This window comes from Amyelois transitella, chromosome 20 (genome assembly GCF_032362555.1).
Source record: "Amyelois transitella isolate CPQ chromosome 20, ilAmyTran1.1, whole genome shotgun sequence".
Lineage (NCBI taxonomy): Eukaryota > Metazoa > Arthropoda > Insecta > Lepidoptera > Pyralidae > Amyelois > Amyelois transitella.
In genome coordinates, this window is record NC_083523.1 from 5447323 (window position 1) to 5470906 (window position 23584).

Consider the following 23584-nt stretch of genomic DNA (forward strand, 5'->3'; position numbering starts at 1 on the left):
AGTACTTTGACCGTATGTTGCCTGTCAGTCAGTTACACAGTCACTCAGTAACGCAAGAGTTTTATATGTAGAGTATGCCCTCGGCTCCACCCGTATAAATAAAAAAAACCCCTTAACTTTTACTTCTCGCGGGAATTTTGGGAAATTCTTTCTTACACTCAGTAATGCAAGAGTTTTAAACGTATTGATTGATGAAGGAAAAGTTTGTCCACTGGAATGTTCTAAAGTCTGTCAAGTTATTATCGCCTGTGTAAGTGCAAGCCCAGGCGGTGATTACCGGAGATTTACCGCAACGCTAATCCGCCGTTTGCGGTCTCGTGGTCTGTAACTGGCGATTCGAAAGAACAAGGATTTCTCGCTAAATTGAATATGAACTTTCGATTGCGGTGAAATTCAGAGAATACGACTAGAAAGCTAAATAGAAAATGGATAAATTGAAGCCCTATTTCGTTTTAACTTGACGTGTTAGGCCAATTCTGCACAGCCTTGTGGTTTGCGGGAGGGCAGAATAGGATACCACTACAATTCTCCCATTTAAAAATCATATTTCCAACCCGTCCGGCAAATTATAGAACTAAGAAACAATAGTTAACAGTTTAGTTTTATTTTGGGTTGCATCATATTACTATAACGATAACCACATAATTTTGGCGAATAGTTCTATTATTAGACTCTTGTATTTGACATGAACGAAAATTACAGTCAGTTTTCAAGGTTTTAAAACTGTTGCTTGAAAAGACTAATAATATATATAATACTTTTTATAATTCGCGTTGCGTCAGGGGGAAAACGGTATGTTCCCGTTTGCATACATTAATATCCAATACATGTCCCGATCGCAATTTACGTCTCTTATAGCAACAATAACAATGCACTTTGCTTTTTTCTATCTCTCGCACACCGGTCATAAGTTATCGTGGAGTTACGAGCTTTTACTGGGTTTAAGCGATACGCGAAACAATAAAATACAACCTTATCAGTTGTTTTAGTGGTACATCCGAGAGTAGCGTAAATCTTGAACCATTAGTCTGCCCTTAATATTTTCATAGTCATTCTTATTTTGCATACTTAATAAAGGAAAAGGACTCATATCATGACTTTTGTTTTTTGACAGATAACTGTATATATTATTCAGACAACTGTTATTATGTTTACATTCTTTTGTTGTTACATAATAATATGATAACAAGTCAAACTCACCGTCACGGACAAGGAATTTTAGAAATTCAGATGGGTCAAAGATCCGGCCAAAATATAAAATTGAAAAGTAGGGTTCTACAGCGGCATAAATTTTACTCAACCTAATTTTTGTGATTGGATTCGTATCATTATTACAATTAAAACCTTTAGGCCGTTTACAGTTCGGAATCGATCGATTTTACCGATTGAATCGTGAACTGGATATTCTTAATTAGTTTTATTTATTTAGGTAACGGTTTCTCTTGGTTTTTGCCCAGAAAGCGTATCGGAAATAGGTATTAAATGAAATTGCTTTGAATTGTCACAAACACTTGCGGATAGAATGAGTTTTGTTAATGGTAGAAATGAAATTAGAATGTTTTATGTTGATACTGAATTTTTTATTATATTTCTTAAAGTACAAGTTGACGATCAATCCAGCCATATGATAATTTAGACTGACTAAACTAACAAGTCCCAATTAGGGAAGCAGGTATACTATACTGTATAATTATATTATAAAAATTTTCATACTGTCTTTACCTGTCTCAAGCTTTTTTTACCAAAACCAGTGAACCAAAAGAGTGGAATACGCTGCAACAAAACAATAATAAGAATGTAAACATGGAAGTTTTCAACTCCTATTAGAAATAGGTTAAAACAGTCATCAAATTGATCTGCGAAGATTCTCACGCAGTCCTTGTGGCTTGATAGTTAAACTAACTAGACATAATAGACCTTATTAGTTGGACATAGGAAGTTACACAAGATTGTCGCTTTAACAGTTCATTTGTTGATGGCATAGTTCTAATTAGAGTCTCATTGTCAGATAGAGGCAGGACATTTGAATAGCTGCGCCTCGCTCTATCTAATCACGTCAACTATTATGCTGTCTTAAATAATAAACTCCTAAAAAATCCTAGTGGTTGATTTGTAAAGGCACCAAAGAGATACGGGTGTTTCTAGGTTTCTATAGAGTGCGCATCGGGCTCAATATTCCCACGTTACTCGTGGTACGGTTCAGATCATAGAAGGAGTAAAATGTTTAGGTGCAATTCATAAATCTAAAGACGTATCCTAATAAAAGTAGGCAAATCTTAGAAAGATTTCATACAGGAACGTGTAGTTTTAATATATTCAACATCTCGTCGTGATACAATCCACAAGAATACATCTCCTTGGAACACACTCTTTTCAAATAAATGGTGATATGATACTCTATGACTCCTACCTCAATGACTGGAAACCATTGTTGATTGAAAATGAGGCTTCTAATACAGTTCCAATCTATTGTTTATGTGGTTTAACTTTGGAACTCCTTTCTAGATGGTGTCAAGCTATCAAAGACTATCAATTTAAAAAGGATGACAGCTCTATAAGAGATGTTAGAAGCGATCAATAGAAACCTATAAAAAGTGGCTCATATGGCTCAAATGAATCACTTCAAAAATATTTAATTCCTATGGGATATATATTATATAGTATAACGTCCATTTCCTAAATAGATAATTTGCAGAATGTCGAATTCCTAAAATGATAAATTCCCATAATTCAAGGAATAGATACAAAATGATACATAAAATAGTTGGCGTGTAGGTAAGACTAAGTCGTTTATCTTTGAGATACCTTAAATGAATGCGGTTTGCATTGCATTGTCCGTTCCACTCAAGTCTTTATCGTAAAAGCACTTTATCTTTTGTCCTACAATAAAGAAATCTATAACCGCATGTTTTAAACGTGGGCTAATGGTTTGTTAAAAAGGCAGTTGTCATCAGCAGTCTTAGGGAGATTAACTGTCGTGCGCACGCGTCGCTGATAGCGTCGCAAGTGCTCGGTGGGCCTGCAGCAGTGCCGTGGGAATACTAGTTAATGATCGGAGATGAAATCGTGCTGTGTGGTTCTAAGCGCTTTAGAATAGGACCACATCATCTGTTTCCCATGGATGTCGTAAAAATCGACTTAGGGAAGAGGCATCTTCACCTAGTGCAGCTTTTATCACGATCCAATATAGGCTAAGTTCCTCTGCAATGTAAACATTTGAGTCAATCAGACTGGTGACGCATTGTGTAAAAACCTGATTTATTCAAATTAGGATCTTGGTGAAACAGACCATCCTGGGCCTTTGTGGTGAGGATTTAACCGGAATTAACGCCAGGAGGAAGAAGATCATAGATAAAATAAATGTAATATAAATGTAATAATGGAAATAATGGCAAGATATAATTTTTCGTGAATGAAATTGAAGATTTAGATGAGAGGAGCAATATTGAAGATGGATGGAAGGAATTTAAAGAAAGAATTGTGAAAGTAGCTGTTGAAGTGTGTGGTGTAAGTAGAAGAAGGAAAGGGAAAAATCACAAAAATGCGTGGATGAGTAAAGATGTGCAAGAACTTGTGCGATTAAAGAAGAAAGCATGGCTGGATTTGTTAGCAGCAAAAGCTAACTTAAGAATGCAAGAGGTTATAGATGAGGATGTGAATGAAGCACGTAAGGAATATAAAAAAATGAAAGATTTGGTTAAGAAAGCTGTGATTAGAAAGATAGAAGAGTATAAAGAGGATTTTGATAAAAGGCAGAAGACTTTCAGTCAAATCTGAAAGTATTCTGGAAATCCGTAAGGTCAGCCCGAGGAAAAACTATAACCAGAGAGCTGACTAGGATCAGATGCCAGGATGGTAGCGTTGTGAAAGGAGAAGAATGTGTCCTAAAGATATGGAAGGACTATTTTGAGAGTTTATTTGAAAAAAAGGAAGAAAATAAGAAAGAGTTCTGCTATAGCGAAGAAAAAGAGAATGAGATGGAAGGCGAAATTGAAATGTTTGAAATTGTGGAAGCACTTAAGAGTATGAAAGCGGGTAAGGCTGCCGGGTATGATAGAGTGTCGGTCGAGATGCTTAAAGCAGGAAAAGGCGTCGTAGCTAGACAGTTGTACTGCCTTTTCAATTTGTGTTGGAGAAGCGGCCGAGTACCAAAAGATTGGTGTAAGGCTGTTATTGTGCCACTTTACAAAGGAAAAGGGTCACAACTGGACTGCAAAAATTATCGTGGTATAAGCCTGCTTAGCGTCGTCGGCAAATTGTATGCTAAGGTATTGATTAATAGAGTCAGGAATGAAACTGATGACAAAATATGGGATGTTCAAGCGGGATTTCGAAAGGGAATGGGATGTACTGATCAGGTCTTTTCTTTGCGGTGCATAGCCGAAAAGTTTTTGGCCAAGAGTCAAAAAGTCTATTGCACTTTCGTGGATTTGGAAAAGGCCTATGACAGAGTTGAGAGGAATGAATTGTGGTCAGCACTTTCTATGCATGGGGTGAGCAGTCTCTTGATACGAGCACTGAAATCCTTATATGAGGATTCGATCGATGTGTTGCGTCACCGTGGCTGTTCAACCTATTTATGGATAGTTGTTTGACAGATTTGAAAGAGTCTGAAAGTGGATTAAGGATGAATGAATTACTCGTCAAATGTCTGCTCTATGCCGACGATCAGGTTATACTGGCGTCATCAGCGGAGGAGTTACAGGAGATGGTAAACTGTATGCGTGAAGCTTTAAAAGAGAAAGTGAACGTAAGTAAAACTAAAACACTGGTTTTTGAAATGGAGAAAGAAATGACAGCATGTAATATTTTGATTGGAGGAGAAAAAGTTGAGCAAGTGAAAGAGTTTGTATATCTAGGATCAAAGTTTACATCAGATGGCAAGTGTGATAGTGATATTGAAAGGAACGCGGAACGCGGGGAACATGGTGAATGGAGCTTTGCATGCCTTTATGAGCAGTCAGAAACTATCCAAAAAGGCTCGACTGGCTGTGCACAGGGGCGTGTTGGTCCCGACATTAATGTATGGGAGTGAAAGTTGGGTATGGCAAAAGAAGCACGAAAGCAGAATAAATGCAGTGGAAATGAGAGCGTTAAGGAGTATGTTGGGTGTGAAATTGAGTGACCGGATAAGGAACAGCGTGATAAGGGAATGTTGTGATGTGAAAGAAGATGTAGTTACAGGAATAGAAAAGGGTATGTTGAGATGGTTCGGTCATGTGGAGAGGATGAATGAAAACAGGTTGACTAAGCAGATATACAAGGAGAGTGTGGAGGGAAAGGTCGGGGTGGGAAGACCTAGACGAACATATCTTGATCAAATTAAGGACGTCCTGGTGAAGGGTCAGGTCAAAAGTGCCCGAAACCGCCGAGCTTGCATGAAGAGAGTTATGAATGTGGATGAAGCAAAGGAAGTATGCAGGGATCGTGGCAAGTGGAAAGAGGTAGTCTCTGCCTACCCCTCCGGGAAAGAGGCGTGAGTTTATGTATGTATGTATGTATGTATAATTTTTCGTGTAGCCAAAAGTACACAAAAAAGTACATTCAGTAAGTTCATTAGGCAGTATAGCGGAGTACCTACTAAGAAAATATATCCCGGAATTGCTATGAGTACGTAAATTAACACGACTTTAACTTTTAGTCTAGCTTTTACCCGCAGCTTCGCCCGTGCGAATTTAGTACTACCTACGAAAGAATACAGGTTTTTCTCAAATCCCATAGGAACTATCGTTTGTACCCAGATGAAAGTATATGTTCTTTTTCAGACTATTACGTATATTGATGCAAAATCTCTAGAAGATTATTTTGGTAGATTACGCGTGAAGAGACAACAAATAAAGAAATAAACTTATTTTTGCGCTTATAATACTTATTACTTCGGATGAATTCAGCTACGAAACTTTAAAAAATGCTGTGAAGTGCAAATCATGTAATTATGTATATACATATCTTGTATATGTTCGCACTTTTAGGAAGTGATTTAAGATAATCTATGTACCCTTAAATCGAAATAAATGCAGTTTTAAAATTTTATCGCTATGATTACGTGTGTTAATTGCATGTTTTGATATTAAATTACGCTTTCCATGTAATGTTTAGCATAATATTTAATAGTATGAGCTAATGTTGGCGTTGGTTATATTAAAATTTATAGTTTGACTACACAGACACATTGTTATAAAAAATTTACCAGCATAATTTAAATTTTCTATTTCTTAAATAGGTTCATATACATGTATATACATGTACATATATACATATTATAACACACACATAAATATTTCCTGAAGGATGGGCAGAAAATATATTTCCTCACGATCCATTATATTCAAATGAAAATGGGAATTTTCTTTTAAAACAATCCCAAATCCATTACTGTATTCAACCTTTATCCAAACATCTATATACATATATTTAGACATGTGTAAATTTATATCTGCATGTGTCTGTACTACGAACATGTACTCGGTACAAGCATTAATCAATAATCTTGGTGTAGATCAAGATTCAACTACCGTTCTTGTTACACGGACGCAAAAGCCAGATGTAAAGGGTTGGGTTATAAAATAGGGAGAGTATGGAGATAAAATCGTTGACTTGAATTATAACACCGCTTCATATAGGTATTTTACTAGGAGTGGAATTTTGTGAAGTATTTGAGAAAAGATGCGAACTGGGACTAAAAATGTCATTTCAGGAGATAGTTGGTAATAATATGTAGATTACGTCGCGATTATTGCAAAAATCTATAAGCTTATAATTACCTCTATTTCTAAGGGATAGCAAAAGGTCCCTTAGAAAAAGTCAATTGTTGCTGTATTATTTCAATCGAAGAAAAAAGTATTTTTTTTTTTAAATTCTCTTCTGATTTGTTATCTTGATGATATTATTTAGTCCGTAATCTGTTCGCGAAGGAGTTTTAGTATTAACTGCACAATTAAAGATAACAGTAAACTCAACCCTACTTATATTTACAAATTAAAAAAAAAAGGTTACGAGTTGCTAAACGTACTAAAAAAATCCTTTTATTTTATCAATTTATCTTTTCTATTGTAAGAATTGTCAACGGCGCGCTGGTGTTCTACCTGCATTAACTTTCCTGCCACATGCATTTGTTTCTATACTTTCGGTTTTCGAGTCCGACCAGTTGATGCAACCGCAGCGAGGCATCCGCTCCGCTGGCCTCCCATCGATATAATTACTCGCCCTATCCTATAACCGATCATTTTATTTTCGATTTGACATCTGATAACGCAAGCTACCAGTATTTTGTCTCGTAACAATTAGAATTACTGTTACAATACACTCGATATTGTTGATTAATTGGGAGATAAATTTAATTAAGTTGGTTTTTATATTTTATTTCATGTAGCTCGGATGTAATGAGTTCATTATATCTAACTTAGTTTAGTTTTTTTATAAAACAAGCGCCACTTATAAAGTAGGGTCCAGCTAAATTTGAAAATTTATATAATATTCAACTAAAATAATTATTCGTTTGTAACGAAAACTAATATGGCACCGATTTTTGATTATATTTATGGCAAACCGACGGACAAAACTTTAGCAGCATTATAGGCTACTTTTTTCTTTTTGACAGCCTCTGTCTTGGTTGTTTTTATTTATGAGTGTTTATTATAAAATATAATATTTCGTAACATAAGTTTCGAATTTACTTCGAGGTAATTTGTCTCGTATTATTTAGTTATTCTTGAAATTTCCACGCGGGTAAAACTCCGCGCAAAAGTTAATATTGGAGACAAGGATCCTTCAAGCTTTTGGTCGTTTTCATACTAAAAGTGAGGCAGTTTTGTCACTGCAATACCAGATAAATAATAGAAGTTGCAACCTGAAGACCGCCTCTGGCTGCAATTATTATATTAGCGAGAGAAAAGCGCACGACGCCCACCTGTGCGCTTGCGCATGGCCTTTAGTGGTCTAATTAATATCTTCTATGCCTGGTGCACACGAGCCTTGGTTTGTTTAATGATATGAATGAAGTAAAAAAAATAGTAGACAAAAGAAATGAATCTGTCTGAGATAGGCAGAAACTCTGAATATCCACTTGATAAAATTGTAAGATTGTATATATTTAACTTTGTGAATATGTTCCAAAAATTTATCGTGTGAAATCAATAATCCAAACTGTGTTTGTTTGTCTATGTTTCGGGTTGAAACCACTTAACCGATTTGCATTTAATTTTGCATACATAAGTATAATTTGGAATGGAGTACGGAGAAGGACATACACTACTTTTCGCGCAGGCAGAGCCGCGAAAGAATAATAGTCTTAAATACATTAAATAGGAATAGTCAGGAAGCTAGTTGCAGTGTAGACAATGTTTAGAACCGCTGGACTTAATACTTCATCTTTGGTGTCGGTGTCTTTGAATTCAGCTTCAATAAGTCTTCCATTTTGGTCTTCATTAATATATCCAACTATGAAATTGATTACCAATGTTTATCATCTTACTGATTACACAAGCGAGCACAAATAAAAAATCCAGCGCTAGGAATATAAACTTCAAATAATCCTTTTACTTTTTTTTAGGTTTCTGTGTCTTAAACTAAATTAAAGCTATTCCTTTAGTTATCAAAGAGCAGACGTAACCAGATAAAACCCTGTAAAATACCTAACCTCTGTGTGATGGATGTTATTAATTACCCGGAAACACAGAATGAGATAAAGAGAGATACAGGGAGATTCTCGTAAAAATTATCATCAACACACTAACAGTTTCCAACTCTTTTCTAAGTCACTTACAGGCTTTGCCTTATTTGTATTTTGATTCCATTTCGAGTTCACTTCCTTATCAGTATTTTAGAATTGTCTCTCAAATGGTTGCATTCAATTATTAGTTACAGATCCGTATCAAAAGACGTGGTACAAATTAACTCTAGCGTTATCTGAACGCGTTCAGGATGTTAGTGCAAACTAACAGTTCTGTGAAAGCTTGGTTTAAGGGTCCAAAGTTTTTTCAGCGTGGGTTTCCCTTATACGTAGAGTGCGGATTTGGCTTAAAGTCAAAAATATAAGAACTCAGTGACTCATATATTTTAGCCTATATATTATATACTATTCATATGTCTATCACTTAGAAGTCTTATTCAAATCCGTGCAGAGGATGTTAAAAATAAAGAGACAATTTGACGGCCTCTGTGGCGCAGCGGTAGTACGCTTGTCTGTGACACCGGAGGTCCCAGTTTAGAATCCCGGCCAGGGCATAATGAGAAAAGATCTTTTTCTGATTATATATTAGAAGTATTTATTATAAAATACTCGTATAGTATCGTTGAGTTAGTATCTCGTAACACAAGTTTCGAATTTACTTCGAGGCTAACTCAATATGTGTAATTTGTCCTGTATATATTTATTTTTTTATATTTAATATTTTACCACTGTCTGATAACAGTGTGTTTTTTTTGTTGTCGTTTCCGGGTGCTTCATCGCTTGTTGTTGTCTCTGTGTTGCGTGCCTTTTGTTTGTGTATTTAACAATTAAAGTTTGTGTCAATAAAAGGATTTAATAAAAACAAGAATAGTTTATTCAATATACATATCTACAGAGGATTTTGCGTGTAGAGTTTTTAAACATTCATTATTATTATTTACCCGCAAACTATCGCATTTTTCATACTAGATTTAAGTACTAAATGCTAAGTTTTTATCATAAGCTTTACATCCATTGGAATTGTCATTTGACTGTGAAATCTGTCAATAAGACACTTTTATATTATTAGAATTACGTTAGACGTGCACTCTTCTTAACATAAAGACGACCCAAACAACAATCCTATGGTTTTCAGTTATTTGTAAACGCGGATCTGTCTGAAGAACCATCAGCAGGTCGCCACTGGAATATACTTCTTGCCGACAGACATACAATTTGCGTTTCGTTTGATATTCTCTCTTTGTCTTAAGGTTTAAATTGGTTTGATCCTTGTTTTCTACTATGTGGTTTCTTAAGCTCTTGTAATGGGCCAGTGTTGAAACAGGGAAACTCTTGATTGTTTGACGTTTGCCGCCAAGGAGATGGATGGCCGGCCGACATTAGCAGGTTAAGAATCACATTTTAAGTGGACCTGGAAAACGTCGAAATTTATTGATACGGGTGTTTTCTTTGCGCTGCATTAAATCAGTAAGTACAGTAAGTAGATACATTTTCTGGTTTAATTGCTTCTATAGAATCAGCTTTCACTCCATCTCCACCTTACAATTGCCATTTTTACCTCTGTATCGTTCACGATTACCAAAAACCTAGCCTATACTCATATTATCGCTTAGTAAATTTTAGTTTTTATTTAGCTGTCAACTCAAAATTTATTCATTATGATAGTAACAATCCTATATTCAATGCCTTGTTTCTGTAGTAGGGCCATAACTTTAGGATTTGCCTTTATCACGATATATCGCGTTCCTCCCACGGGTTTAATGGTTTATTTAATGATATAATATATAATGTAACTTCCCAAGACTGTGTAATGCGATCGGACGGACAGCCTGATAATTTGTCTATCTATATCCCGTTAGTTGTAAACTTGGTATTTTTCTTTTAGGCGATAAGCTAGGAACTTGTCACTTTGTGAATCTTAATTCCATCATTATGTCATACAGCTGAATGTGGCCTTTCAGTGTCAACATAATGTGATAATGTGTCCTGGTTACTTCATTTCATCTTCATCAATGAAGGGAAAGGAAATCTAGATTTTTTATTTAGGCAATAAGATAGCAAATTATTTCTATCCGGATCTCGATTCCATCATTAATTTATCCAGCTGAACGTGGTCTTAGATTATTTTTGAGATAGCTAACTCTGTCTACCTCATAAGGGATAAAGGCATGATATTGGTATTGATATGGACTTAAAATAACCAGTCAGGGCTGGGCAATACTGGGCAGCCAGTTAATATTCGGATATCAGTCGAACTGTTTACCAAAAACCAGTTTTCACGGATCTGTTGATTCTGGCCATATGTCACAGTCAACCAGGTGCTGAAAAAAAAGTGAGCAGCGGAAGCGGTGGCGCATGCGCTGTTCGACCGTGCGCGGGCGGAGGGTGGCACCATCGACTTAAGCGAGGGTACTGGCTCGCGCGCGCCCAGTCAGCTGACAACCGCTGTCGCGTTCACATCGGCCCCATCCCGACACTTACCGTGTACCGGTCGCGCAGTGCTCATCTCGAGTGTTAACCTCCGTGTTTGAAAAAAGAATCCAGCGATGGCAACCTACGCCCAGTTCAAACATGTAGAGCTGTACAAGATCGGCCACGGGAAGAATAGGTGAGTGAGTGGTGTCAGCGTTGTGGGGATGCTGCGGTTTCAGCATCCCTTTGTTTTGCGAAAGGTCAAGGGTTGCGGCAGGATATGATGTGATTTATTTCAAAATTTATTTTGCACGATTCATGAATATTTATAACTTAGAATTTAAAAATATTTGGAAATTCAAATTATTTTAAATTAATTAGCAAAAAAAAAATATTGTAAAAATAGTTAAATCTACTTTAAAGTTTACAATTGGATATAAAAAATATGAGTGAGGTAAAAAATTTGGCTAAGTTAATAGTAACCGTTATGTAAATTAATCCAAATAAAATTAAAATTACTTTTTAAAATTAAAATTAGTTTTAAAATTTACTTTCCTCATATTTATAAATAAATATAATAATTAAATCTTGTTCCGAAAGTAAAATAAAAAAGTGATATATCTTTTGAGAGCAATGCAGAGCGATGAACTCTTCTGTATATCAATAATGCGGAAGGTCACGCGGGCTTTTGGGCAAACTGAGCTTTCAGCGGCGGAAGAGCTTACAGGATTCGTGAATGTTCTAGAAAGTTATTTAACTTTCACTTCAAAAAAATGTGTTAACGAGCTTTTTATTCCAAAGCAAATGTAGTAAGTTAGATCTTTCTTAAAAATTAATTATAATTAAAACATTCTAAAAATTTTAATGATCTCAATAAAAAGTAGGATAAAATTACAAAGAATTATACAGAGATTGTAGCCACTAGAACTATATACTTAGGAATAACGCTCCAGTAAAATCACATCGTATAAATTATCCACATATATCATTATTAATTTTTAAGAAATATATAGATCAACATTTTTATATGGTAAAAATAAATAAGTAACTATTAAATAATCACAATATGTTACACGACATTTTTGTCGCAATACGTCGCGTGAGAATTCAAATTCAGAAAACAAATGGCTTGCAAGATTTGGTTACAAATAAAAATTGCGAATGGTATTTTTAGCAAAATTACAAAATATGTTACTTACCGAACGTGATATAAAAAGATAAAAAAGATTATGTACATGAATATGCCATGCCAATCGCAGATAGAAAATCAAACGCACAAACATCACGCTACTGTAAAACCCGAAACTAATATTTATGAGAATGATAAAAGTTCGACTTCTGGTTTAATAATCAATACCATATTTGATTATTTTTTATATTAATAGATTTTGTTACTCGGATTGAGTAATTAAAGAAAGAAAATGTGTGAAGCAGTTCTATTAATTTAATTCAGTATATATTTTTTTTCTTTAACATTTGTTTATTGTACTTTACAAATGTTCCAGTTTCAAAACGGTATTTAATTTATCAAAGCGGTAAAGAACTGATGCATTTTTTTGCGGAAGTACTACTACAACCTAACATAAATTAACACATCTGAAAGTGACACTTTAAATATAAATCTCATTTAGCAGTTGCCAATGAATAATTATCATGTTTTAAATTGCAAAAACTGGTTCATTAAGTGTGAGGATTGACAGATAGAGATTATGTCGACATAAATTAATTAAAAAGCTAATGTATGCTGAATCTAGGCTTATTTCTTTCCAAGAATTTTAATTTATTTTTTTCATAAGTGACAGTATCTATTAAAATTTTTATAATTATTAGTCATTATGATTCTCCTGATGTTAATGCCGGTTGCATCGTCACCTCTCTGGAGAAGAGCCTGGAGTGCGCCTGTAACCATGATTCTGGATTGGGTAAACCAGATTTTTACATGAAGCGTCTCCCGTCCGACCTCGGCAACCTTTTTACAAGGAAACCAGACTTTGAAACATGGTTATTTTTAAATATCGCTTTGTCACTTAAATTTTTTTTTTATTGAATTATTTGGAAACTTTAATACTAATTTAATTTAATTGAATCCGGAGGAGTCTCTTGATATGCGTTGTAAATAATGTGTTTTTATATACTTAACGACTTATGGTTATTAGAAAGCTTATTTTATTATTAAATTCTTTTATTTAAAAGAGTCTTATTGTGGGGTAGCTTTCTAAATCGGTCTTTGAACTGAATTGTTTATTTATCTTTTGTCATTACTAATAAATTATTTAACTGGCTGTTTTTCTCTTCACTGAGTTTTCCGAATAGCATTTTTTTGTCGACGATTTTCAGATAAAAGAAGTCTTGGGTGAAAGCAAAAATAGAAAGCAAAATATAAAAACAAAACGAAAGCGTTTTGTCGCTCAATTTTTTCTCTTTGATTAAATATGACATTTCAAAATAGACTCGAGTACTTTAAGTAGCTAGAATAGAGCATATTTTTAATTTATAAGCAGTAAAAGTTTGTAAGTTAGGTATGAGTTGCGATATGAGTTGCGAATAAGTGTATTATCATCAGCATACTCTACTTTCATTGTAACTTAACTTAGCTCAATAATAACTAATACAAGGAAAGGTAATATTATAAAGACTATTTAATGGTATTTGCATGATTATATGCTTTAAAAAATATGCTCCTATGTATGTAGGTCATCTTTAGACAATCCTTGGCCAAATACAGCAGACTATTGTAATCTACAATTAAAACGAGGTTGGTAGCTCCAGCACCACTAGCGAAGGCCAGGGGTGGTCCAGTCGCGTGCCGCTCGCCCCATTAGCATATCTATAGGAAGTGTGTGATTACTTCGGACGGACAGACAGACGCACACCGACGCCTTTACGACGTCCTGGCGGCCTATTTGTGGATTAAGTAGAACTGTGACCTTGTGTGTGAGCTTTTTTTGAGGTCATATTTCGGATGTTCGCGTGGATGTCTGATTAAGTATATAGTAGAATTACCTACATTTTAAAACTTTAAGTGATTAAATTTGTCTTGGAAAAGTTTCATCAAAGCTCTACAGGGAGACTATTAAGAGTACTTAATACCCAAAACCTAGTGGCGGAGAATGCAGTTCGGAACATTAAAGATGAACAAGAGAATCTTATGAAGTATAAGTATATAACATCGTTATGAAGAAAATCTACGTTGTAAGAACTCTAAACTTGAAATGAAACGGATGTTGCCTTAATAAACCAAAAATAACTCTGTGCAAGTGCAACATTTCACTATAACGGAACACGGGAAATCACCAATTTTTTAAATAAACAACCGCTCTTTGTTCTTTCAGAGAGGGAGTTTAAATGTAAGATGTTTTTGTTGGGCTTTTTTTATTACTTAATTTGTACCGTAACCAGCTCCAGCTTGGCACGTTTTGCAGAGCATATTTTCTTAACCTATCATAGATAACTTATTTTATTTTTATTGATGAGAACAGCGTGGAAAACATTTTAGTTGAGTTTATCGCGGATGTACATTCAGATTCTGAAGTGGGCATTGCTTTATGCCCGCGACTTCGACCCCCTTACATTTTACCTTATACAAATTTTTAGTTTTTTAGTTATTACAATGTCTACGCTATAAATATTATATTACTGCAAAGACTGACACACATATGTACATCCAAACATCCCTACAAACTTTCATATTTTTAATATTAGTAGGATAGGAAGAATGTATGTCACGCATTCATGACTAGTTTTTAAACATTTTTGAATATGTAACCAGAACTGTTCCCAGACTCTCTGACTGCAATCATTTTAAATGACCGTTTTGTATCTTTGAACAGCTTACAAGCGGAGTTTTGTCTGACTAATTGTGTGGACATCAACAACTTTCACACCCTGCCTTGTTTTAACGTCATTAAGTGTTGAGTGAACACACAAAACGCCTGTTGAGTGCCACTTGTCAATTACACAAACGTAAGAATAGCACAATTCTAATGCATTTGTAGTGCTAAGTAATACATAATTAAGAGATTCACAAGATATCAAAATATGAATGTATTTTTTAATTATCTGAAAAATTTGTAGAAATCGTTAGTTATATATCGCTGCAGTGGAACATTAGTATTATTTTTGCATTAAAAATGTTTGAACATTTATTTTGTACCTTTTTTTACGAAACGTATGTGTTTAACGAAACCAAATCAATTATATGACACGTTACATACCACCTTTAAATGATTGCCTAGGTACTATGTCAAAGAACTCAAAACTTATGAATAGCTGTAAAAATGCAGTCAGTTAATATTAATATATATGGCACAAATTCCATAATGTCTTTACTCGGAAAAATTACATTGAAAATATGTCACACTAACACTTTTTCACCCGCACTATTAATCGGATCCTGTTCAGACATTGTAATGCGTCATTAGATGCGTTACAACGATACATACGTGTTTTTTTTTGCACCAACATCTTGATGTATGTGTTTAGATTGGCACATAATAACGGCAAAAACATTCGATTGAACTGCAACAAACCGATAATCGATGCATCGATAAAAAGTAACAACATCGATTCTGAGACGCCGCAGTCCGAGCACATGTTTCTTGCTCAATTACATCAGTACATTAATAATCAACTAATTTTCTTGTATCTAGTTATGATGGGGTTTACTGTAATACTCGTGTTCCTTTTAATTGTTTATTTTTTATTATTTTCTTGCTCTAGTTTCAAATGTATCGTATTGTTCTGTTAGATGCAGCGCCCTTTATAACTACTATTTTAGAATTAATAAAATACATACTTATAACCTATATACCATTCTCGGCTAAAAAACTCGAAGTTCAAATTTAGCTAGATGTTTTAATGTTGGTTAAACATATATAATGGCAATTACAACGAAAGTAGCAGAAAAATGGAGACAATTTTATTATTATACCGACAGAATTAGTTGCGAACATATCTGAACAGAACGCAACCGCCTTTCTATGTACTACTTATTACAAAACCATCATATTCATGTTCCCTACCAATGGAGACAGAAGTCATGTCGTATATCATACCGTGACACTTACGACTTTGCAAAATATCACGGCATCTGAGTATTATGCGAATGGAAGTTCACCGCACGAATTTGCGAAGGCACGCAAATTTGTGTCGACCTCACCTTAACATGTAATGTTGGTACGCATTTTTTGCCGCAACCACTATGAAATATCATGCGGCTGGTGGTTTCTCATTTGAGTCTCAGTGGTAATACTTTTAATTTTTACTAATCAGTCACAATCACATTTGATACGCAATCAATTTTGGAAACCTAAATTTCGTGGATACCGGTAACGAAAATAGTTATAGTCTCGCTTTTATTTGTGTTTTCCCAATAAAATAATAAACTGAGGATTAGCCTAAGTTAGCTTTCAATATTTTTTTATTATCTATACTTAAACCTATGTTTTATACTGAGGTATTCGAGTAACTTGGTAAATATTCATTAGGTACCTAAAGCAATTGATTTTCTATGAAAAATATGTTTTTCGGTAACATAATTGATGGAATCTTTTTATTTATCGTTGTAAATACAGTAATTTTCTAACCTTCTCAATATTCACTACCTGTTAAATTAACTAAATGTAATAATATTTTACCCCGGCCATATACTTTCTCTTGTAAACGAGAGCTAATATTTTATAGTGTAATATTACAAGCTGCATTAATGCAAATTAGTATCGATAAAATATCGATCCTTAAATGTGTCTAATGGTTTCGCATAAACTGATTTATCGAGTCATCACGGTCATCTTTTCTTATCAACGCGTTTCAAATGATTTAACATTTTAACAGTAAAATTCAAAACACCTTTTATCGTAGCAATAAATTTTGGTATGTAAAATACCTAATTAAATTACTGATTACTTATCCATTTTTTCTTTCTTCATTCTACCTTAAGGAGTTAATTTAAAATGTTAATCGATATTGTATATTTACATTACATAGAACTTTGGTCGCTGGCTCTTATACATCAATTTTCATATTTCACTTGCACGAGTGTGTATCAATCTTTTCAAAGTATTATAGTCTGAATATATTAATAAAAAAATCACAATACGTACATATTATGTGTCTGTGATATCGTCTGCAAGAAGAAAACCGTGGTAATTGGAGCGTAATGACAGATGATTTATTCAAACCGCGTTCACAATGTAAATGATTTATAAATTCTGAAGTGTATTTGCGAAATAGCTGAAAACTATCCAGGCATAACCAATTCGTTGCAGACAACTAATGTTTTTGCGGCCTAGGTTAGCGGTTTTCAGATTTCTCCATTTTTGATAGTAATGCCCAACCAAACGAATGAAAGCCCTTTGTTAATTTCAGCTTCCATGCTGGGCTGGTAATGAAGAAAAAACCTAGCTATTTCTTTTCCTAGAGATTCTAAAAGTCAATTAAGAGAAAGGGTTATAAACTTCGGCTTTTTATTGCACTTATTACCAAGTGCCTAAAATATTTTGTATATCTGACAAAATATTTACTACCCGGGTACTTATTTCCTAGGAATGTTTGACCACAAAACAGATCGATAGTCAGTAGTGTCGTGTAGTGGTCATTTGCGTGAGGTGCACATGCCGTATCTGTCTTTTGATCTATGTCTATGAAATCGAATGCATCTCTAGAATTATTAATTAATGTGTATTGTGTATTGATTGCATGTTTTCATAATTAATGATCATCGGATACTATACTTAAAGTCGTAATTTAGTAAATCACTAAATACTAGAACACGGTCGCGGCTCCGTCCATTAAACTTGATTTTCTGATAAGAAAAAGAATTATGAGATATATGAGATACATTGTGAGATACGTAAGGCTAACCCCAGGTATTTAGGGAAATCTTCTCTTAGTCTACCTGTAGCTAACAAAGGATCCTTCACGCCAAATAACAAAACTTTTAGATTCTACGGTTTCGGCTGTGTATTGATATGATCAATCAATGAGTCAGTCGGAGTCCTCTATAATTTTGATATTGTATAGATTGCGTTGTTCTCCGTACAACAAAACTGTAAAATACAGAGCGTTAATTAATAAGGAATTTATCGCTGTAAGATTTCTTATAACAACAAAATGGTTGTGTAGTATACCGTAATTAAAGTCCGAGCAATATTTCAGGCATTGGACACGAAACACGAACTGAATGAGAGGTTTGTTTTCACGGCGTCGACGTGAGTAGGGCTGTGACTAGAGATATAATAAAATACTTATTGTTTTTATTTAAAGGTTTCCTTAATGTTTTTGTACCATAAAAATTAAGTTATTCTGTATGACTGCGACGACATAGCAAAAGACAGAAATAACATATTTTGCCGTCCCCGTGTAAAGGATGGGCAAAGATAACAAAGAAGAAGATATTCTCTCATTTGTTGTGTGTAACTAAACTTAGAAGCAAAATATTTAAAATCGAAATAATATTAAAAATATTTGGTGTAAGCCTTCCAGTGTGAACCCTGCTTGCGATCCACGATCGCAAATGACGGACGAAGCGCATCACGATCCGTTATGCGCTCGCGCAGTTTTTTTTTTTCGCAGCGATTATCGCGTACCCGTTAGACCGCCGCACGCGCACAAATTGTCTGAAGCTGGCTGTAATCAATTGGAAATAGATTAAATATGGAATGGGTGTGTCCCAGCTGTGGCATATGTCGAAGTTATGTATCTGATGCAGTTTAAAAAATACTTATATTGGTTTTCTTACAGAGACTTTCAGGGTCATTTAGGTAAAACAGTATCATTTATCGTCGTATTTTATCATCTTTGTCATCTTAGTTAGTAAGGGAATATTAATTCTATTGTTAAATTAAATCTGCATCGATTGAAGCGTTTAACTTAAAACTGGAATTTGGGACACGCGAGGCCTACTTAGTTACAAAAAACCTCGCTCTTTCTGAAGTTATTTATTATTTATGTATGCAGTATGTTTCATTCGTGCTGTTGTTCTTACGGTCATTCTTAATAAATTAACACAGTTTTAATGAATTTACTTGTCTAGTTAGATATTAATAACATTACATTATTTTAAATTTTTAAATTCATTTAGATCTTTAGTGATTGCGTTGTATGTCAGTGTTACTATATTATTTAGCATAAAATCACTAAATTGCATAGGGTATTTCTTCATGTGCGTTGTCGGTAAGCAGATAGCCAAATACTTAACACCAGTTTGTTTAGTGGTTTTTGAGTTTATACTTTACAAACAAAATTAAAAACAAATCTCTTTATAATTAAAGCATGGATTTGATCTAATAATTTCTGAACTTAGCTCTTGCTTTAATGGGAATATGAAGATCCATTAACCGACATGAAAAGGTCTAGAATTATAGCAATTAATGAGAGAATCTTTTGACAGGCGACCTGTTAGAACCAGATATATTGAGAACCGAGTGCTTACAATTAACAGCGTGTGTCGTTTGAATTAATTTATTCTAGTGCTCCTGGGGTGAGAAAGATGGCCGTTTGGATTCAATAACGCTTGTCAGAATTGCTAGTCGATTAAGTTTTTCATTTATTTTATAGGCGATCGAAGGAAAGAAAGTATGTAATTAGTAACTGTTCCGTCAAGCTAAAGAAAAATAAGATTCTTCTAGAAAACACTATGTAATAATGTGTCATGCTTAGCTCATCTCTTTGGAGATGTGCCCGAGACGCGCCTTTGACCATGATTCTGGATTAGATTAGTAAGGTTTAGGGTAAGGCATGTTTTTACACAAGGCGACTCCTGCCAGGGCTTCGCAACCTTTCCAGGGAAACCTAGCACATATTGGATCATGGATACACATTCAGTTGTCTAAATATTCCTCACGATGTTTTCCCTCACCCACAAGAGCATTGGTTAGCACTCAGACTAATGTAAATCTAAGAAAATAGTTGGTATCACCATATAATATTCTTTTATTAAATACGATCACTTATCACCGCGATCAAAACAAACATATCATCCAGGTAGGCTTTCCAACATATTTTCTCAGCTAAAAGATAAATCTGTCAGGTTAGACAGATGAGATTACTGAGTCTGTGGATGATTTATTAAGCGGCATCAAGTCATCCGGTGTTCTCATAATTCCATTGAGAATTGTCAAGAAATTCAGGTTTAAAAATATACTATTTGGGTTGGTTGTATATTGGGTTAACAATACTAGTTGCTTAGTACTAACTTAATTTCTTCTGTGCATATATAATCACGTCACGCTTTAATTCCAAAGGGGTCATTTTTAATCTCTCTGAGATGATCATTGTGGAGGTATACTTTTCATAAATCTAAAATTTCTGATTTGCCTTTACAACTGTTTAGCTTTGGTTACCTGCTAGGAAATGTCTGGCTTTTTACTGCAAAATCAACGTGAAGATGAAGCACAAAAGCGGGCATAGACAATCAGTTCCGCGATGTGACGTGTTGTATAGTAACACGAACATTACAAATGATACCGCGCGCCCGCAGTCCCCGCGTGTGTCGAGCTTCTAGTTTAATGAGCCATTGTGAACAAAACGTAACAAATAGACAGACATCGCTACAGCTTTTTATCTTGATTCATCGTTAAATTGTTTGAGTATTCAAACAAACATTGAAACGGAGTGAATTTAAATTGCAGTAATTTACCCAGTTTTACACGTTGTTAGGTTTCTGTGTAAATGGTAGTCATTTGTTTTCATGGATATGGTCGTGTCTCGGCTAACAAGCAAACTTGAAAAGTTTTTACTGCATTATCAATCGGTCTTTTAAATTTGTTATTGTCTTAATTAATTGCTGTAATACATTTTTAACTCAGCATGATTTAAATGATTGAATTGAATGATTTAATTAGACTATTACGGATTATAATTTTTGCATCGCTTAAATGTTAATAACTTTCTCATCTTTTTTCGGTTTTCAAATAAAGAGTGCAGGTTGCAAGCAAAGAAAAGGTTATATCCCGAGATGATTCCGGGTAATACTGTCTAAGGAACCTTCATGCTAAATTTCTAATCTCTAGACCCAGCGCAGTGGTTTATATATCAAGTGTAGTTGTAAATGTCTGCTCACAATAACCCGTCCACATATACTTATTGCACTTATTTACTTTTTGCATTAACACTATTCAATTCGTTGCAAATGTTTTCAATTACCCGCATAAGCAATTATTCTGAACGCGATGTTATCTAACCATTGTCACAATGGCCAATTTTGATTGTTATCTTTTCATTTTTATTGTTCACCTCTTACCGGTCGAGAGCTGTGATTGAATAATAAATGATGGACCTGTCAGTCTGTCGCAACGCTGATCGAGCCTGATGGAATGTTACGTAATGGGGAACGAATTGTAAATAATATAACGGGTTTTAGGTACTCACTGTAGATAAGAGAACATCGGAGTGATAAAATTAATTGCAATTTTGTAGTAGGGTACATTGTTTGCGTCCGGACATTGCCGCTGTAGCTTTATTTAAAATTAATTGAAATTTTGTAGTAGTTTGTGACCGAACGCAATGCCGGACATCATTAACTTGGTTTTTCCCAAGAATTCTACCTTCACATCAGCTAAGGATAGGCGTTGGATGCAACTGGAAATATAATAGTTTCATGTTGAGAATTACAACATTAATATGAACCCTCAATTAAAGCTATTATAAAGTTTCTTCATGTCGAATTGAATAAAAAATTTGTAGATATATATAAACGGGTATATATTTTTTTAAAGACTATTTGTTCTCTCATCTTTGTGTGTTTGTTATACGCTCCACCAGTGCCCGAGCCCGTGGTCCGCTATACTATTAACAATTTAACTGTTATTGAATAACTTACTTACAAAGCTTATTTCCTCATTCCAAGAATAAAATATAAAAACAATTTGTCAAACAAGGAAAGAAATAACTGTACCTACGTACAAACCAGTGACTAATTATTTTAACTGCTCGGTCTATTTAGCTGTGCAAAAAAATAAGCAGTGAATAAATACTATGGTAACTTGCGTGGGAGCACTGCATTGTGCATGAATCAATATTAAAGAGCAAATTTGATTGTATTCATAAGCTTCTATCAATAAGTAGATCTTTGCTATATAATTGTATCAGAAAAAGTTTTCGTCTCCCAGGCTTTTCAGGACTACGAGTACATTCCCATATATATATTATAAAATTTTGGGCTTAGGAAGCTAGAGTACAGCATTTTTAAATTTTTGGGAAATCAAATTATAACAAACTTAAACAATAACATAATTCCACTATACTTGTATTTAATGAAGGCAGTATGATTTGTAAAAGAAGGAGTTTAATAGTCCCAAAAATACACTTAACACCAATGAAAATGCATTTCTGAACTATAGCACCAAACGATTGCTCCTAATGCATAAAACGTGTACAATACCTTAAAGGTTAATTAAGTATGCTGTGGTAATGAGGAAACCTCCCAAAAGCGTTTATTTATTAATTTGGTGATGGGGAAAGTGATCCGTGGTATTTATAAATGGTATCTAACGGGATGCATCGTGACGGCGCGGTCGCCATGACTTTACGGACTTATAAAATAAAAGTAAATTACAGAAATGATTATATGTACTCGTATGACTTGCCAGAAGTACCATCGTTTTTATTGTTTCACTTTTGGGTTTATTATCTGTGTCATTTTTATTGACACATAAAAAATTAAATACAAAATCCTCAGTCCCAATCTGTTTCAGTTCAATTGTTCCTTAAGAAATCATCTTTAAATTAAACAAAACTTTATTATTTTTAAATTAAAATATATCTTTAGACTCCGTACAAACTTTGGGTATTGTGGATTTTTATCCTCATCTGAATTTCCATTTCTAAATTTATTACCATAACTAAGTAATAGTTTTCATACCATATCATGAAATAATTCAGCCCTTATTTTGGTATTTAATTTCAGGAAATAAATTTTCTTTTCAAGAATGAAATAAGATAATGCAGAAATAGTAAAATTGAAATTTTGATTGCAGAACTGACATATTTAGATGACCCAGTAAATTTCTTTACTTTAAAAAACTCGAATAAAACTTCATCTGCTCTCGTTCTTATTTGTGATGAACAGGTGATGGCAAGCACGAGGCGATGATCTGTAGGTCGATACAGACGTTGATATAAATCACACGAACAGACTTCCAACTGAAATGATCTGGTTTTGTGCAGTTCTATATAATTCTTTGTTGAACCAACAACAAATGAAAAATGTTATATGTACATTTTTAGAAATCTTCTTTGTCGTTTCCTTTTACCACTTTGTACGTAGGGTCGGCACAGTATGTTTTTTTCCAATTACTTCTATCACTTGCCATCTCACCGGTCAGTACCTTTTTATATGACTATAATAATAACTTGTTTGTTTTTTGCTATTAAATTTGAATTTTTTTCCAGCTGTATATGTTTTGCTATTATAATTTGAAGTTCTTTAAAAAAGAAAAATAGGTTGGAATTCACTCTCACTATCCAAATACTTGATATTTACCTTCTCCACTCGCATTATCT

General features: G+C 34.3%; 1 protein-coding gene across 4 annotated transcripts in view; it reads left to right on the top strand.

The window, feature by feature from the left end:
• LOC106131665 (microtubule-associated protein Jupiter) overlaps nucleotides 1-23584 on the top strand; it is a 140851-nt gene that overhangs the window by 58362 nt on the left and 58905 nt on the right. For 2 of the 4 annotated variants that reach the window (XM_013330835.2, XM_013330834.2), the window contains exon 1: nucleotides 11117-11279. The exons of the other annotated variants lie outside the window; for them this stretch is intronic. In XM_013330835.2, the coding sequence (XP_013186289.1) occupies nucleotides 11218-11279 (62 nt within the window). In that variant the 5' untranslated portion in view covers nucleotides 11117-11217. Of the gene's footprint in view, nucleotides 1-11116; nucleotides 11280-23584 lie in introns of those variants that run through there. 4 annotated transcript variants of the gene reach the window in all.